The sequence below is a fragment of the Eptesicus fuscus genome, chromosome 8 (assembly GCF_027574615.1).
Source record: "Eptesicus fuscus isolate TK198812 chromosome 8, DD_ASM_mEF_20220401, whole genome shotgun sequence".
NCBI lineage: Eukaryota > Metazoa > Chordata > Mammalia > Chiroptera > Vespertilionidae > Eptesicus > Eptesicus fuscus.
Window position 1 is genome coordinate 3,143,451 of NC_072480.1, and position 17,909 is coordinate 3,161,359.

The 17,909-nt window shown below is 43.5% G+C and overlaps 1 protein-coding gene across 1 annotated transcript in view; it reads left to right on the forward strand.

Annotated features, from left to right (window-relative positions):
* The window catches only part of FREM2 (FRAS1 related extracellular matrix 2), a 363,685-nt gene extending 354,191 nt beyond the window's left edge, over nt 1-9,494 (forward strand). Inside the window, exons 23-24 of the mRNA XM_008160427.3 lie at nt 6,217-6,363; nt 8,415-9,494. Of these exons, the coding sequence (XP_008158649.2) occupies nt 6,217-6,363; nt 8,415-8,927 (660 nt within the window). The 3' untranslated portion in view covers nt 8,928-9,494. The remainder of the gene's footprint in view (nt 1-6,216; nt 6,364-8,414) is intronic.
* The last annotated feature ends 8,415 nt before the right edge of the window (nt 9,495-17,909 follow it).

The following is a 17,909-nucleotide window of genomic DNA, read 5'->3' on the forward strand; positions in this document are numbered from 1 at the left end:
AAAATATATATATATGAGAAAATTTATATATATATATATTTTTTTAAAAAAAATTACCCTTTATTTAATCTATTTATCTATGTATTCATTTACTATTGGAAAAGGAGAATAGAGGGTAGGTAGGCCTAGATGGTGGTTGGAATTAATTAAGATATAAGTAGAAGAAGAGAACAACGAGGTGAGGAAAACAGAAGCAAAAAAAAGAGAGAAAAAAACTAACCAAAAATCAAACAACAACAAGACAAAAGAAAGGAAAAGGAAAAAAAAAGAGAGAGGAAGAAAAAAAATTTTGGATATTGAAGAAAGAGAAGAGAGCAGTGTGCGTGGACTTGAAGCAGGGGAGAGGAAATTAGATATATGAGTAAGATCAGTTTTTAACAGGGAGTAAAAAAAAAGGAGAGAGAAAAACTAAAGCAGAAATAGGGTAAGGGAAACAGGACAATAAAGGGGAAAAGTGAGGAAGAGAGTGTTGGCATAAAGGAAAAATTAAGATAGAGTAAAATAATGCTAAAAGAAAAAGAAAATGTAGAACACTAGAGATAAGAATATGGCTGCCAACAGGAAGGCAGGCTGCAAGATAGTGTGTGAGTGAGAGAATGAAAGGAGCGTGTGTGGACGTATGGGGAGTGTTTATTTGTGAGTGAGGGACAGCTATATTCCAAGCGTCTGTTGGGGGCTGCCAGACTGGGCTCCCCTGACTGTGCAGCCTCCACTGCACTTTAAATCTCTCCTGGAGCAACCAGCTCTACCGCAGAGATCACTCCATCTTAAAGGGGAGAGTGGCTGTGATCAGAAGCCTATCCATACCTTCAATTGGGAAGAATCAGATAACTCATGGGACCCTACAAACACAACACCCAGGGAACAGCAGCGAACCCACAAACACTGGATCTCAAGCAGCGCAAATAAGTGGACCTGGACAAGCTCTTCACTTTCTCATTGAAAGGTCAGATTTCGCCCGGAGAAAGGTGAGGTCTGCGATCCAGGCTGAAGGGAGAAATGTGCACAGCAAGATCTAGAGGTTCAGAGGAAGTCTGTGCCACACAAAATCTGCGGACTTTGGGGCCAGTGTAGTTCGTGGATGTGGAAGGGGGTCACAAGACTGCTGACTGAAGGGAACTCCAGAAATCAACCCATAGTTTGGCTGCACACAAAAAATCAGCCTGAAACTTTACCATTAAACTGGCTACATTGTGCTAGGGGGAAAAGACATGCACAGAGACCTGAGCAAATTCATGCGCAGTGCCATGGCGAAAAAGTCAAAAGTTCGCACACTTACTCTGGCTCTTTTTTATCTTTAAATCCTTGCTTTTGATTACTAAGCACAGTACTTAGGATCACCCAATTAAAAACACTTTCAGAGACTGCAGGGGAAAGTTGTTTTTGTGGAACCTGGAGATCAGAGCGGGGAGAAATAATCAGAAAACCAGCTCTGGGGCAGTCCATACCCCCAAACCAGTATTAGGTGCAGCAGGGAAAACAAATTCTAAATACTGGGTTGAGAGGATTTATAGCCCTGGATGTCAATACAGAAACACTGCCATCAAGGAGTTGAATCACAAACTGACTCTTGTGTAAATACAACCACAAGCAGGCTGAGTAACAAAGAAATACTGCCTACTTGAAAACAAGATTGTGGCTTACAACACAGAGAAGCTGTCAAATGCAGGGAACTTCAATACTGTCCTGACTACCTGACAGGAAACAGGCGTGCCAAACAGAACAGTAGAGGAAGTGAATGACCTTCACTACTGCACATTTTTATTTTTTATCTTTTACTTAAGAAATTAAGTATTTTTCTTTTTTTTTCTCACTTGATTTTACCTTTTTAATTATTATATTTTTATTTTTAATCAGTATTATTACTACTACTATTTTACCTTTTTTAAAGGTTCATTTTATTTTCTCTTTATTTTATTTTATTTTTGGATTAATATTCTACATTCTATTTTCATTTTTCCTATAGCATCATTTTACTCTATCTCAACATTACGTTTATGCCAACAATCGCTTCCTCATTTTCTCCCTTTTGTTGTCCTGTTTCTCTTACCCTATTCCTGCTTTAGATTTTCCCTATTCCTTCTTTTTACCCCCTGTTAAAAATTCATCCTACTTATATATCTAATTTCTGATCCCCTGTTCCATGTCCATACACACTTCTGTCTTCTCTTTCTTCACTATCCAATTGTTTTTATCTCTTTCTTTTTTTGTTTGTTTTTTGTTGTTGTGTTTTTTTATTTATGTTTTTTTTTTCTTTTGTTTTGCCCTTCGGATAGGGAAAGAAAAGGTCAGATTTCACCCATAGAAAGGTGAGGTCTGTGATCCAGGCTGAAGGGAGAAATGTGCACAGCGGGATTTAGAGGTTCAGAGGAAGTCTGCGCCACACAAAATCTGTAGACTTTGGGGCCAGTGTAGTTCGTGGATGTGGAAGGGGGTCCACAAGGCTGCTAATTGAAGGAAACTCTAGAAATCAACCCACAGTTTGGCTGCGCAAAGTAACAATAATATTGTTATTGTTAGTTTGATTGTTGATTAGATTATTTTTTGTTTGTTTGTTTGTGTGCTGATTCTATTGTTTTACTTCTTTTTTTCCTCTCCTCGCTTTTTATTGGTGGTTGTTTGTAGTTTGCATTCATTACTGGGTGTTAGTTGTTTGCATCTTTTTTGGATTACTTGTTGTTCTATTGGAGTTTTCTCCCCATATAAATATTTTCACCCTTCTTTTTTATTCTCTTTCTTTACTCTCTTACTTTTTTTCCTTTTCTCAATATCATTTCTACACTCTTATTTTTTTAACCCCTATTTCTCTTTTCTCTGGTGGTCACCTTTATTTGGGGTTATTAGTATCATGAATACATTTGTGTTCAGTGCCTTGTCTGTTGTGCCTTGTTGTGTTGTATTTTGTGCCTTTAAGTCAAGGCAGGATAGAGACCTACATAAGCAGATGCCTGGAGAGGAGAGACCATGAAGAGACAAGAAAACAGCCCACAAACGAAAGAAAAGGAGGCATCACCAGAAAAGGAAGCAAACTAAATGGAGGCAAGCAATATGTCAGAGAAAGAATTCAGAGAAATGGTCATAAGGTTGCTGAAAAGATTGGAAGACAAATTCAATAATATGTGTAAGAACAAAGACGAAATGAAGAACCAAGAAGAAATGAAAAATGACATCACTGCCATAAAGAACTCAATAGAAAGCATCAACAGTAGACTAGAAGAAGGGAGGACCACATCAGTCAGCTAGAAGACAAGGTAGGAAAAAATACCCAAGCAGAACAGCATCTAGAAAAAAGAAGCTTAAAAAACAAGAGGAGAGCCTAAGGGAACATTGGAACTCTAAGAAATGAAACAACATCTACATAATAGGGGTGCCAGAAGGGGAGGAAACTGAGCAAGGAATAGAAAACCTGTTTGAAAAAGTAATGACAGAAAACTTCCCTGATATCAGGAAGAAAAAACTCACACAAGTTTAAGAAGCTCACAGAGTTCCAGACAAAATGAACCCCAAAAGACCGATGCCAAGACACATTATAATTAAATTGGCAAACACCAACGACAAAGAATCTTAAAAGCAGCCAGAGACAGAAAGTTACCTACAAAAAATCTCCCACCAGAATAGCAACCGATTTCTCAACAGAAACACATCAGGCCAGAAGGGATTGGAATGAAATATACAAAGTCATGCAAAGCAAGTGTCTGAATCCAAGAATACTGTACCCAGCAAGGCTATCAATCAAAATTGAGGGTGAAATCAGGAGCTTCACAGACAAAAAAGGACTAAGGGAGTTTATCACCATCAAACTAGCAATGTAAGAAATACTAAAGGGTCTGCTTTTTTAAAAAAAAAAAAAAGATATAAGAAGTAAAGAAGTAACACAGGCATAAAGAATAAAAATGGTGATAAACAAGTACCTATCAATAATAACTTTAAATGTAAATGGATTAAATGACCCAAACAAAAGGCATAGGATAGCTGAGTGGATAAGAAATCATGACCCATATATCTGCTGTCTATAGGAAACCCTCCTCAGAAAAAAGGACTCACACAGACTGTTGGTGAAGGGATGCAAAAAGGTATTTCAGGTGAATGCAAATGAAAAAAAGCTGGGGTAGCAATACTTATGTCTGAAAAATTAAATCTGAAAGTGAAGGACATAACAAGAGATAAGGAAGGCCACTTCATAATACTAAAGGGAGCAATCCAACAAGAAGATAGAACTCTGGTAATCATATACACACCCAATACAAAAGCATCCAAATATGTAAAAAAAAAAAACTTCTGGAGGATATCAAGGGAGAGATTGACAGCAATACAGTCATAGTAGGGGACTTTTATACCCCACTAACACCACTGGACAAATCCTCTAAACAAAATATCAGCAAAGTAATATCAATCTTAAATGACACACTAGATCAGATGGAATTAATTGACATCTTCAGAACATTTCACCCCAAAGCCACAGAATATACATTCTTCTCAAGTGCACATAGGTCATTTTCAAAGATAAACCATATGTTGGGACACAGGCAAAGTCTCCTCAAATTTAAGAAGATTGAAATCATATTAATCCTTTTCACTCGCTTGCTTTTTTCTCAATTCCTTTATTCTAATGCTAACCGTGTCGAGTCAGAGTCGACATCCGAGTGCAAAAGGTTAAGCATCTTCTTAGATCACAATGGCATCAACTACAATAAAACAATTAAAAAATCAAACATCTGGATGCTATATACCATGCTACTAAACAACTAGAGGCCCAGTGCATGAAAATTCATGCACTGGAGGGGGGTCCCTCAGCCTGGCCTGCCCCCTCTTACAGTCCAGGAGCCCTCAAGAGTTGGAAGCGACCCAGCAATCAGAGGAAGTGGATGCCCCATCACACCTCTGCTGTTGCCACTCCCGGCAGCACAATCCTTGGCCAGCCACTCCCGGCAGCACAATCCTTGGCCAGCCATGGTTATCTGAGCCTCGGGTGGCCCTGGGCAGCTGGGCAGCTGCCATCTGAGGCTTTTCTGTTCCTCGGACTGACTCTGGGCATCGGGGGCGCTGAGGGGACTGGGGGCACTGGAGGTCTTGCCGTGTGCCTGCCCCCTCCCCCCCGCCGGCAGTGCTGAGGGGACTGGGCACTGCCATCTGTGGCTGTGCGTGCCACCATCTTTGAGGGTGTGGCAGTCAATTAGCATATCCCTCCTTATTGGCTGTGGGTGCTACCATCTCTGGGACAGTGTGAAGGTCAATTAGCATATTTCCTCTTTATTAGATAGGATGACTGGACTACCAGAGAGATCTAAGAAGAAATAAAAAACATCATGGCAGCAAATGACAATAAAAACACAACAATCCAAAATCTATGGCAAACAGTGAAAGCAGTCCTGAGAGGGAAGTTCATAGCTCTACAGCAGTGGTTCTCAACCTTTTTAATGCCGCGACCCTTTAATACAGTTCCTCATGTGGTGACCCCCAACCATAAAATTATTTTTGTTGCTACTTCATAACTAATTTTGCTACTGTTAATGAATCGTAATGTAAATATCTGTGTTTTCCAATGGTCTTAGGCTCTATAGCAGCGGTTCTCAACCTGTGGGTCACGACCCACAGGTTGAGAACTGCTAGCAGGGTTGCCTAAGACCATCAGAAAACATGGCACCTAAACCTTTCTGTCCATGGATTGCCTCACCAGCTGTGTTAATTCACCAATTCCAGGTGGGTGTTGTTTGATTCAGCTGTTCCTTCTATCTGCTCTGTGAGAAGGCACCGGGCCCATCCGCGTATTTGGAGCCGTTTGTCTCCCCCTGGACAGACGTTTTAGGTGCCCATGGTCAGGGAGGCTAGAGTCCCGGTGTTCGTCGGCTCGCAGCTGAGGCAGCTGGTCCCTTAGCGTTGTGTTGTAGGGTCTCAGGATGTATCCGAGGTCTCCCTGGTTGGAGGTAAGGCTGGGCTTCCAAACACAGCTGCTCTCCCCTTCAAGAGGGCGCAGTCTCTGCCAAAACTACATTTTTTTACTTAGGGTAAGTGCTTTGATCCAAACAATGAACTAGGTACATATTCAAAGTTAAGCATTTTTGTCTTATGTTTTAATATAATAACATCTTTTCAAATGAAACTAAATTGTGACATTTTATGGTAATTTGTACTTGTACAAAATTAATAGGAAAACATTCTAAGCTTGTATGATTTGGCATTTTCTACAGCAATCCTTATTTTTCTTATTTCTTAAAGGACAAAGCTCAGCCAGAGACACAAGCCACCAGTTTTGGAAATATTCTGTTTAATGCCAAACTGGCAGCAGATGACCCTGAAGCTACTCTTTTAGTGAATCAGCCTGGATCCGATGGATTTAAAGTGGACTCAACACCACTCTTTCAGGTGGGCCAATACCAAGTTCTCTTACAATAGCTATGTAACCACATGCAAGTTACTTAATATTTAAATGCCTCAGATGTCTCATTTGTAATACAGTAATAATAATATGCCATTTGGTGTATGTGAACATTGAGCAATGCATGTAAACCACAACCAACCATACTGCACACATGGTGAGCATTTAATTAACACTAGCTATTATTATTTTTATTAATGTATCATTATTTTTTAAGTCAATGTTTAATAAAGATCCTTATTCAGCCCAGAAGAAATATAAATCTGATGGGTGGGAATTCTGCTTTCCTTATGCAAAATTTCCTTCCTGTTGACTTTTCATGACCATTTTTGTGTGAACTGCTGGACTCAGACAAACAATGTACACAGCACATAAATCTCTACTCTCAAAGACTTTATAAACCAAGATAGAGAATTGTAACCTAGAGATAGACAGTAAAAACAGACACAGGTGACCATAACTACATCAAGCAAATAAGTAAGACAAATTCAAAGATGTGTTCACATTTTGAATCATTGGGACTTTTAGGATATTTACTAAAAATTGTTCAGATAGAATGTGTCGGAGAAATGTGTTATCCTTATTCAAACTAAAGAGAGAATCTTAAGGAAACACATTTTGTTATTCTGAAGTAGAAGTATATATTTTTGTTTCTGTTATTACTGTTAACTCTGGAAGCATTTGACCTCTTCTAAATCCTAAAGGCTCCAAAGGACCATCAGAAAGTCCCTTCTTTTCAAGCTCTGGAAAAGCAGAAAACTTTTCTATAGTCTTATATGTAAACTAGAGGCCCAGTGCATGAAATTCATGCATGGGGGGGGGGGTGTCCCCTTGAGGGATGTCCCAGTGGGATCAGGCCTAAACGGGTAGTCAGACATCCCTCTCAGTATCCAGGACTACTGGCTCCCAACCACTCACCTGCTTGCATGCCTGATCACCCCCTAACCACTCCCCTGCTAGCCTGATTGACACCTAACTGCTCCCCTGTCAGCACGATTCCCCCTAACTGTCCTCCCCTGTAAGCCTGGTCGCCCCCATCTGCCCTCCCCTGATGGCCCAGTCACCCCTAACTGCCCTCCCCTGCCAGCCTGGTTGACCCCAACTGCCCTCCCCTGATGGCCAGATCACTCCCAACTACCCTCCCTGCCCTGAAGGCCCAGTCACCCCCAACTGCCCTCCCCTGAAGGCCTGGTCCCCCCAACTGTCTTCCCCTGCAGGCCTGGTCACCCCCAACTGCTCTCCCCTGCAGGCCTGGTCACCTCTAACTGCCCTCCCCTGCAGGTCTTGTTGCCCCTAACTGCCCTCCCTTGCTGGCCTGGGTCCCCCACAACTGCCCTCCCCTGCAGGCCTGATCACTCCCAACTGCCCTCCCCTGCAGGCCTTTCCCCTCCCAACTGTCCTCCCCTGCAGGCCTGGTCCCCCACAACTGCCCTCCCCTGCAGGCCTGATCACTCCCAACTGCCCTCCCCTGCAGGCTTTGTCCCTCCCAACTGCTGTCCCCTGCTGGCCTGATCTCCCACAACTGCCCTCCCCTGCTCGCCATCTTGTGGCGGTCATCTTGTGTCCACATGGGGGCGGCCATCTTGTGTGTTGGAGTGATGGTCAATTTGCATATTACCTCTTTATTATATAGGAAATGCAGCAGGACATACTAGAGAAGAGATCCAAAAGATCTGAGTTCTAGTCCTGCCTATTCCACTTACTAGTTGAGTAACATTGGGCAAGTTACTTAATTGCCATGTATTCTTAGTAAGTTAGACTGATACCTAAGGTTATTTACAGTTCTGACATCCTATGACTACAAGTTATAGATTACAAAATATTTACCAGCACATGCTCCCTTAATTGTTGAAACAAATAATTTAGAGTGTTACAGAAAGCCTTGCATATACTAAACATGCAACAATAGTAAGTATATTAATTTAGCACACTAAATTAAATTAGCATTTATTATTACAGCCATAATTTCTCTTGCAAATAGTCATGAATTATGTTGGCATAGTTACCATTTTCTAACAAACAGTGTTGTGTTTTTTAGGTCGCTCTGGGCCGAGAATGGTACATACACACAATCTACACAGTAAAATCAAAAGACAACATCAACAGAGGCATTGGCAAAAGAAGTGTGGAGTACCAGTACCACTCTGTAGTGAGTTCAGGAAAGCCGCAGCCAACTATCAAGAGCAGGAAGAAGAGGAAGATCAGGAGCACACCCCCACTGGTATGGGCAATTGGGGCTAAAAACAGCCGGGGAACAAACATCCAGCACATTTCCCTGGACCGAACCAAGAAGAAGCAGGACCCCAGAGGAAGAGTTCCTCCTGACAGCATCCTCCCCTGGGAGCACAACAGCCCCAGCTTTGAGGTCAGTCTGGTCATGGTCATGGGAGGCCTCGCAGTGGGATTACTCACCCTTGGCCTCATTGCCGTTGCAGCAGTGATATGCAAGAGCAAGAGGAGTGCCAGGAGGAAGGATGCTCCAAAGGGCTCAGGCAGCAGTGAGCCCATGATGTCCCCACATAGCTACCACACCGATAGCTCAGAGGTTTGATGACCATGGGTGAAAGTCAACATTTTCCTCAAGTGCCTCAGACTTACAACAACTGAAATCCAAATGCTTCTATAAATGGCAGAGAATTGGGAACTTCTGTGATGAAGCTGCTTAGAGGACCTTACTGTGCTAATAAACTTTGATTTGAATTTTGTCTACTCTGTCATGCATCAAAGGAAATATTCAGACCACAGACCACATCTTTCGTCTTTCCCAGAAAGCAGCAACAATGTTTTCACACGTACACAGAGCTATCAATGGACAGCAAAGAATGTACTTCTCATTTTAGGCATTTTCGCTACACAATGGAGATGAACTTATTCAAAGGTGCTAATAGACTCTCTGAGAAGTTTCAGAGGCATCTATTGTATGAAATTTGAAGGTGCAAGTATCACATTGTTTCTTACTTGTATAACATTTTATTACTAGAAAGATTGTAATTGGTAGTCTGAGAAAATAATGCACATTGTTTATTATGACAAGTTTTCTAGTAGGTGAAGACAGCATAGAATTATGACCAGGGGTAACTCAACCCACAAATCATCTTTTCTACTACTTGGGAGGGAATAGAAGAAAAAATAAAGGGAAAGTAAATCACTAATTTGTATTTGAATTGTTTCTCATCCTCATCAGACCCTCCTTGTTTAATTTGCTTATTTAATTTTCAATTAATCTGAAGAATATGTTAAGTCTAGAAAGAATTGTTGAAGAGAGACTGCTCTGTTTTGGTAGAAAGTGAGAAATAGTAGAGTTCTTGCATGATCATATACCTTATTGGTGCTCAATATTTGTAGAAAATGAGAAGGTTGGTGACATTTTGACAGCAAAGAAGTGCCATAGAGTTAGATTCACATTTACAAGACAATGTTCTCTAAGAACTGAGCCTAGATGTTTTCAGTATTGAACCCACAAGTGATAATGAGAAACATCGTTATCTGGAGGAAGAAAGTGGTGTTTTTTAACATCATATGTTTAACAAAAGTGCTTCTTATACATACTTTATAGAATTAAAAAAAAAAACACATTTTAACAGATGATAATAGTACATTAGTTTAAACCTCAGAGTAGTTGTCCAGAATTTGAATTGGCCATAGGACATTGTATTAGCTTCTAATCAGCATCTGCTCTAAACCATGGGAATCTCTGCAACTGTCACTCCAGAAGTCTTGGTGGTGGCCAGCATCATCCATCATATTCTTCTTATATCCAAAAGGAAAGTATCATTCTTTAGCATCTCTAGTTGAATAATCGATGCATTGTGGTCTCTCTCTGTACCTAAAAATATAATTTGTAGCACGACTTAGAGTGTTAAAAACCAGAGAACTTGATTGAATGAGCTTACTTGTCAAGCCTCCCATTGCCTTTCTGGAAAACGTGCTTTCACCAAATGGCAAAAATCTTGGTTTGAAATGAGAAATGTCAGCGGTTTTATCACCAATCTTTGAAAAGCTAGTAAATGTATTGCAAGCAAAAGTAAGGAGGAGGGGAGAACCATACCTAAAAACTAACCTTTCAGTGTTGCCTGGAATACCCTTCCACTTGCAGCCATAACCTGGCCACAGTGGACATTCTGGTGGAAGGAAGATTATTAGACCAACCTTTCTTCAGGTCATAGAGGCGCATTTGTCTGATGTCTGTGAACACACCAAACATCTCTTGCTTGAAAGAAAAAGAAGCTACAGTGGTACTGGGAGAGAGGTAAAAAGTATCTAATACTTGCCTCTCTTCTTTTGGGAAGTTCTGAACTTCACATTCAAAGCCTTTTTAAAAAATAGATTTTCAACCAGCGATTTTCAACCAGTGTGCTACGGCAAGCACACTGGCGGGCTGCACGAATTTTAAAAACATTAAATATCTGACCATTTAGTCATGGGCATTGACCGCTTTTCCCTTAGATTATCAAATGAAAAATTAACAACAGTTAACACAACAATAGCCATCCAGTGGGAATAAATCTAAATAAAACTTATTTGTTGTCAGAATGGCAAAAAGTATATTTTTTAGTGTGCTGAAGAATTTTAGTATTAGTTTATATGTGCCATGAGATGAAAAAGCTTGATAATTGCTAGAGTAGTGTATAGTCTCCTTCCATTGGGTAATTTACAAATATCACCTACCACTCAAATATCTCTCAAAGGACTTTAATAAATAGAAAGTACTATATAGCCCAGGAGTTCCCTCATCAAATATTAATAATTTCTTAATTATCCATTTTTATTTTTCTTTGCCTTTTGACAGATGACTAGCTACTTCTTTGGTTATCTTATAGCTTGTATAGGAATGTCTGGGTTAAGCAGTTTCAAATAGTTCATGGACTTGGTACTACTTAGCACTGGGTTCAATTTATGTAGACTGTTAGGGCAAGTACTCTCAATTAACTTGTTATTTTAGTAGTTAAGATGCTCAGGGCCTGACTACCATGCAATCCTGGGGAAGGGGGGGTCTCTGTCACTAAATATAGTAATCAGTGAAGCATCACTACAAGAAGCCGATTTTGAACTTTTGGGCCAGGTTACTTTTATACCATATTTCACTCTACAATGAGTTGTTCTAATGAGACTACTGTATATGAGTTGGAGAGCTTATAAATACAGAATGTGTCTATGCTTTACAACAAAGAGAACCTGTTTCTCTCTGCATTATTTTCTTAATATCTATTTACCTAATGTGTGATTTAACATACATTAATCATAAAAACTCTTTTTAGTGGAAAAAAGTATCAGACAAAATGCTTCATGACTCAATAAAACAGACTCTTATTTTCTTTTTAAACTTTATTTTTCAATTACAGTATACATTCAATATTATTTTATATGAGTTTTAAACTATAGCATAGTGGTTAGACAATTTTTACAAAGTGATTTCTCAGACATTTCCAGTACACACCTGGCACCATACTTAGTCATTACAATACTAGAGGCCCAGTGCATGGATTCGTGCTTGGGTGGGGTCCCTCAGCCTGGCCTGCACACTCTTGCAATCAGGGACCACTCAGGGCGATGTTGGACTGCCAGTTTTGGCCCAATCCCTGCAGGCCAACCCCGAGGGATGTAGCAGTGCTGAAGCGCAGACGGCTTTGGGAGGACCCCCAGCCGGGCCAGACATAACTCTGCTGCCACTCATCCTGGCCCCACTGCACCTGCCACCACCATCTGGTAGTGCTGCTGTGGAAGTGGGAGAGGCTTCCGCTGCCACAGCTGCACTCTCCAGCCATGGGTCCGGCTTCTGGCTGAGCAGCACTTCCGCTGTGGGGGCACACTGACAACCAGGGGGCAGCTCCTGCATTGAGCATCTGTCCCCTGGTGATCAGTGCATGTCATAGTGACCAGATGACCAATTGTTCTGGTCATTCTGGTTGTTCGGTTGTAATGGTCACTTAGGCTTTTATATAGAGAGATTATCTACACTAATAAAAGAGAAACATGCAAATTAACCATCACTCTGATACACCCACCAGCCAATCAGAGCGAGTATGCAAATTAACCCATCAAAGATGGCGGGTAAATTTGCATGTGCAGGTGGGGTGGGCAGTGCCATGGGCCACCCCTGGGAATCCGGGTCCATCAGGGGCCAGGGGAGGCTGGGCAGGCAGCACCAGACACCACCAGCAAGGTACCAGTCCATCGGGGCCGGAGAGGAGGGGTGGGCAGCGACAGACACCACCCACGGGGTCCGGGTCCATTGCAGGCCCTGGGAGGAGCAGCCGGGCCTGCCTAGCCACTCCAGTGGGGCCCTGTGAACATCGCCACCCCAGGGAGGCGTGGCCAGGCCTGCCTAGCCACTCCAGTGGGGCCCCGGGAACATTGGGAACATCGCTGCCCCGGGGAGGCGGGGCTGGGCCTACTTAGTCACACCCATGGGGCCCTGGGAGCATCGCAGGCACGGGGTTGCTGAGACCCAGACTGGGCCTCTGGCCACAGATTCACAGCTTCGTGGAGACCGACTCTATCAGGCAGCCGGGTGGCCATGTGGCTGGGCCACAGGGTGCCCGTTCAAGATGTGACACAGAGAGGAGGTGCGGGAGGAAATCCAGAGAATGGGATGTGAGGGATCAAGACTCACTTCTTTTGGGCTTTGTCCTTCTTGGTCTTGGTCCTTTTCTTTCGGGCCTGGAGGCCAAGCACTGCGGGAGAGGGATGGATGAAGGTCGGATGTGGAAGAAGAGGCACGAGACCCGACTGCAGGGCTGCCTGAGGGGCGGCTCCAGGGCGAGTGCCACAGCTTTGGCAAAGCGGCTGGCCAGGAGGCGGGCGTTCCAAGGGGCGCTGAGCAGCGCCTCACCATCCCTCTATGAGGACACCCCACACAGGCGCTGCCTTCGCCAGCAGGCTCTGGGCGACATCTGCAAATGCCACTGCAACCTCTAGCTTTCTGGGCAAAGAACTGCCCCTGTGCCCCTCTGGGTACCAGGCTTGCTAGGAGTGTGCTGTCACCAATGCCATAGATCAAAGGCAAAAACCTGGTGAGGCGGGGTGCACCAGAGGGGGCTCGGGCTGGGACAGGGGACCGGTGGGCAGGGATCTGCCTCACCTGCAGGGAGAGAGGTTCTGCAGTGCCCCCAAGATGTAGGTGGGCCCGGCCAGGGATCAAGGGGCATGGTAGGACACCCGGGCAGAGGAGCAAGGATCCGCAGCCCTGAGGTGGGGTTTGAGGGGTGGTGCCACCTCAGTGGAGGGGTGCCGCACTCCAAGGTACCGGACTGACTGATGTGATTCAGAGAAGCTCCCAGTGTTAACCAGCCTCGCCCAGGCAGCCTTCGCACTTCAGAGGCGGCGACTCCTGCTCCCACCTTGACCCAAAAGCAAGCCCGTGCCACCCTACCCCATGGCAGAGCATGCCTAGGTGGTGAGTGCAAAATCTTCCACCTGCTCTGGAGAAGTGGGGGCAGTAAAGAATGGGATCAGGGCACCGGGGAGAGGAAAGAATGTGGATCATCCGCAATGAAGAGGTGCTCAAGAAAGAGGCTCAGAATCCTGACGGGAAGGTTTGTTCTGTTTGTCCCGCAGCTGCCACTTAGGAAGGGCAGAGAGCATGGCTCTGAGGGCTCCCTGTGCACTGAGTCAAGTTCCACAGTCAACTGGAATTGGCCTCAGTTTCCTGGTCTGTAAAATGGATTAAGCCTGTCCCAGTGCCTTCATTGAGCTTTGATGGCCAATTGAGATACTATATAAGGAAAATGAGGGAAGAAGTGAGAAAGAAAAGGAAGGACGAGACTCAAAGGAACCTGTAAACCCATTGTCACTTAAATATGGAATATAGTCAATAGTGTTGTAATGATGGTATGATGCCAGGTGGGTACTGGAAATATCGGGGAACACTTTGTAAAGTATATGATTGTCTAACCACTATTCTGTAACTAATATAAAACCTGAAACCAATACAAAATAATATTGAATGTAAAGAAATGAAAATTGGAGTGAACTTTTAATAAATTTCAAAGTTTAAATAAAGGCTGTAAAGGAAGGAAGGGGGAGAATAAAAATAGTGTTTTTCATTTTACCACTTTATTGTCTTTTCAGTACATGAAAAAGACAGTTGTCTTTATATGGTGCTTTTATACTTTTCTAAGTCATTATCTCATTTTAATTTCAGGGCAACTTAAAGACAAGATAATTATTCCCTCCACTATTCAAAGAAAGAAAATCTTGGTGTTTGGTCCCAAAGATTCAATCGTCAAGCCCTTATTGTAAAGCAGGGTTAGTGAAATTTTCTGTGAAGGGTCATATCTATACTAATAAAAGCCTTGGGGGTGATCAGGCCAGCAGGGGAGGGTACTTGGGAGCAATCAGGCCAGCAGAGGAGCAGTTAGGGGGCAATCAGGCAGGCAGGTGAGTGGTTAGGAGCCAGCGATCCCTGATTGTGAGAGGGCTGTCCGATTGCAGGTTTATCCCTGTGGGATCGGGCCTAAACCTACAGTTGAACATCCTCCAAGGGGTCCCAGATTGAAGAGGGTGCAGGCTGGGCAGAGGGACACCCTCCCCAGTGCATGAATTTCGTGCACCGGGCCTCTAGTCCTATATAATAAAGATGTAATATGCAAATTGACCCTCACACCATAGCACAAGATGGCTGCCCCCATGTGGTCAAAGATGGCCACCACAAGATGGCCAGCAAAGGAGAGCAGTTGAGGGTGACCAGGCCAGCAGGGGAGAGCAGTTAGGGGTGACCAGGCCAGCAGGGCAGGGCAGTTAGGGGTGACCGGGCCAGCGGAAAGGGCAGTTGGGGGCAACTGGGATTTCAGGGGAGGGCAGTTAGGGGTGACCAGGATGGCAGGGAAGGGCAGTTGGGGGTATTTGGGCCAGCAGGGGAGCAGTTAGGCGTCATTGATCAGTTGGCAGGAGAGGAGTTAGAGGGTGATCAGGCTGTTCGGCAGGCGAGCAATTGGGAGCCAGCAGTCCCAGATTGTGAGGGGGATGTCCTGTGGTATCAGGCCTAAACTGGCAGTCGGACAACCCCTGAGGGGTCCCAGATTGGAGAGGGTGTAGGCTGGGCTGAGGGACACCCCTCCCCAGTGCACAAATTTTATGCACCAGGCCTCTAGTTGACTATATATGCTGAATTTATATACACAGACCCTTATTTTTAATTATTGTGATACTATCAGAACATACACAAAGAATAATTTCTCATAGAGAACAGGATTTAAACAATAACAGCTTTTTAGATACTCAGTAGCTTCTGACCCTAGTTAAAACAAGGTATTATTGATAGTGCACACTAAACTCAAAATTAAATATTAAGCTTCAGTGACTCTCCTAGCATATAAACTGTTAACATAAAAACATTCAAACCTGTAAATAATTTTTGTGAGTTTATTTGAGCCAAACTGTCGACAATTGCCAGGAAGCAGAATATCAATGGATTGGGATAAAGCTCCGGAGAATGGCGGTTTTTCACCTATTTTTATACATTACTAGAGGCCCGGTGCATGAAAATTCATGCACTGGAGCGGGGGGGGGGGGGGGTCCTCAGCCTGGCCTGCCTCCTCTCACAGTCTGGGAGCCCTCAGGGGCGGGAGATGACCCAGCAATCAGGGGAAGGTGATGCCCCCATCACACCTCTGCTGCTACCACTGCTGGCTGCACAAGCCTCGGCCAAACTTGGTTACCTGAGCCTCAGGCAGCCCTGGGTGGCTGGGCAGCCACAATCCAAGGCTTGCCTGCTCCTCAAGCTGGCCCTGGGTGACTGGGGGGCTGAGGGGACTGGGGGACTCTGGAGGCAGGCGCATGGAGCAGCTGGGCCTGCTGAGGGCAAGCCCAGCCTTGCCGTGTGCCTGCTACCCCAGCAGGGCTGAGGGAACTGGGCACCACCATCTTGTGGCTGTGGGCGCCGCCATCTTTGCAATGGCATGAGGGTCAATTAGCATATTCCATCTTTATTAGATAAGATAATCAAAGGAGAAGACATAAATGGGTTACATGAAATCTATTGGTAGTAGATTAGGAAGGTGGGAGAAAGCAAAGTGGGGAGACCTCTGGGATTGGATAAAAAGTAAAATGATAGACACATACTTCTTTTACTTGGGTGAGTACAGGATTGTTAACAGTCAACAATAACATGATAACAATAAAAATGAAGAAATTTATAGTATCTGTCCTTGTGCCCAGGGGCATTTGGTTGTGCCCTGAGAGGTCCAGAAAAAAGGGAAGTTACAAGTTACCCTGATATTTCAATGATACATTATTATAGATGCAAAAAGACAATAAGATCAGTTAAGGTAAAAATTGACCTTGTCAGGGAAAATACCAGCCTTGGAGATGACTGCCCACCAGAACTACTTTTAGTTAAAGTTTAATTTCAGACCATCCTTTGTGGTTACATAAGGTTTTGAGTTTGAAAAATTGCTATGCAGGCCTTCCCTGAGCTTGTCAGATTATCATGTGGCCCCTTTTGTCCACAAATCCCCCTTTTGGTCATAAATTAATCCAAAGGATGCATAGATGACCAACCTTTTGATTGGATAGTGGAGTCTGGAATCCCACAGTGCTAGGAAGGCTTGAAATTCCTAGGATGTCTCAATGTCAGCATTTGTCTTACTGAACAAGGTAGACCACTGTGGATGGGGCAAGACCATAAGCTTAGATGGCATTCAAAGTCTAATTATTATTCAAAATAAAACACAGGTAAATGGGAGGCAGTCAGTTCCTATACGCCCTTGTTAAAAAGTATTCTGGATCATTCCTAATTTTTTTTTCCAATTTTTTTTTATTAAGGTATTATATGTGTACATATCTTACCATTGCCACCCCCCACCCCACTCCCATATATGCCCTCACCCCCCAGAGTTTTGCATCCAAATCTTAGCTATGGTGAATTGTGCTGCTATGAACATAGGGGTGCATATATCCTTTCTGATTGGTGTTTCTAGTTTCTTCGGATATATTCCCAGGAGTGGGATTACTGGGTCAAATGCGAGTTCCATTTTCAGTTTTTTGAGGAAACTCCATACTGTTCTCCACAGTGGCTGCACCAGTCTGCATTCCCACCAGCAGTGCACGAGGGTTCCTTTTTCTCCGCATCCTCGCCAACACTTGTCGTTTGTTGATTTGTTGATGATAGCCATTCTGACAGGTGTGAGATGGTACCGCATTGTTGTTTTGATTTGCATCTCTCGGATAATTAATGACGTTGAGCATGTTTTCATGTGTCTCTTGGCCTTCCTTCTGTCTTCTTTTGAAAAGATTCTATTTAGGTCTGTTGCCCATTTTTTTATTGGATCATTTATCTTCCTTTTATTAAGTTGTATAAGCTGCCTGTAGATGTTGGAGATTAAACCTTTATCAGTGATGCCATTTGCAAATATGTTCTCCCATGCAGTAGGCCTTCTTGTTGTTTTGTTGATGGTTTATTTTGCTGTGCAAAAGCTTTTTATTTTGATGTAGTCCCATTTGTTAATTTTCTCTTTAGCTTCCATTGCCCTAGGGGCAGTGTCAGTGAAGAATTTCTTTTGGGATATGTCTGAGATTTTGCTGCCTGTGGATT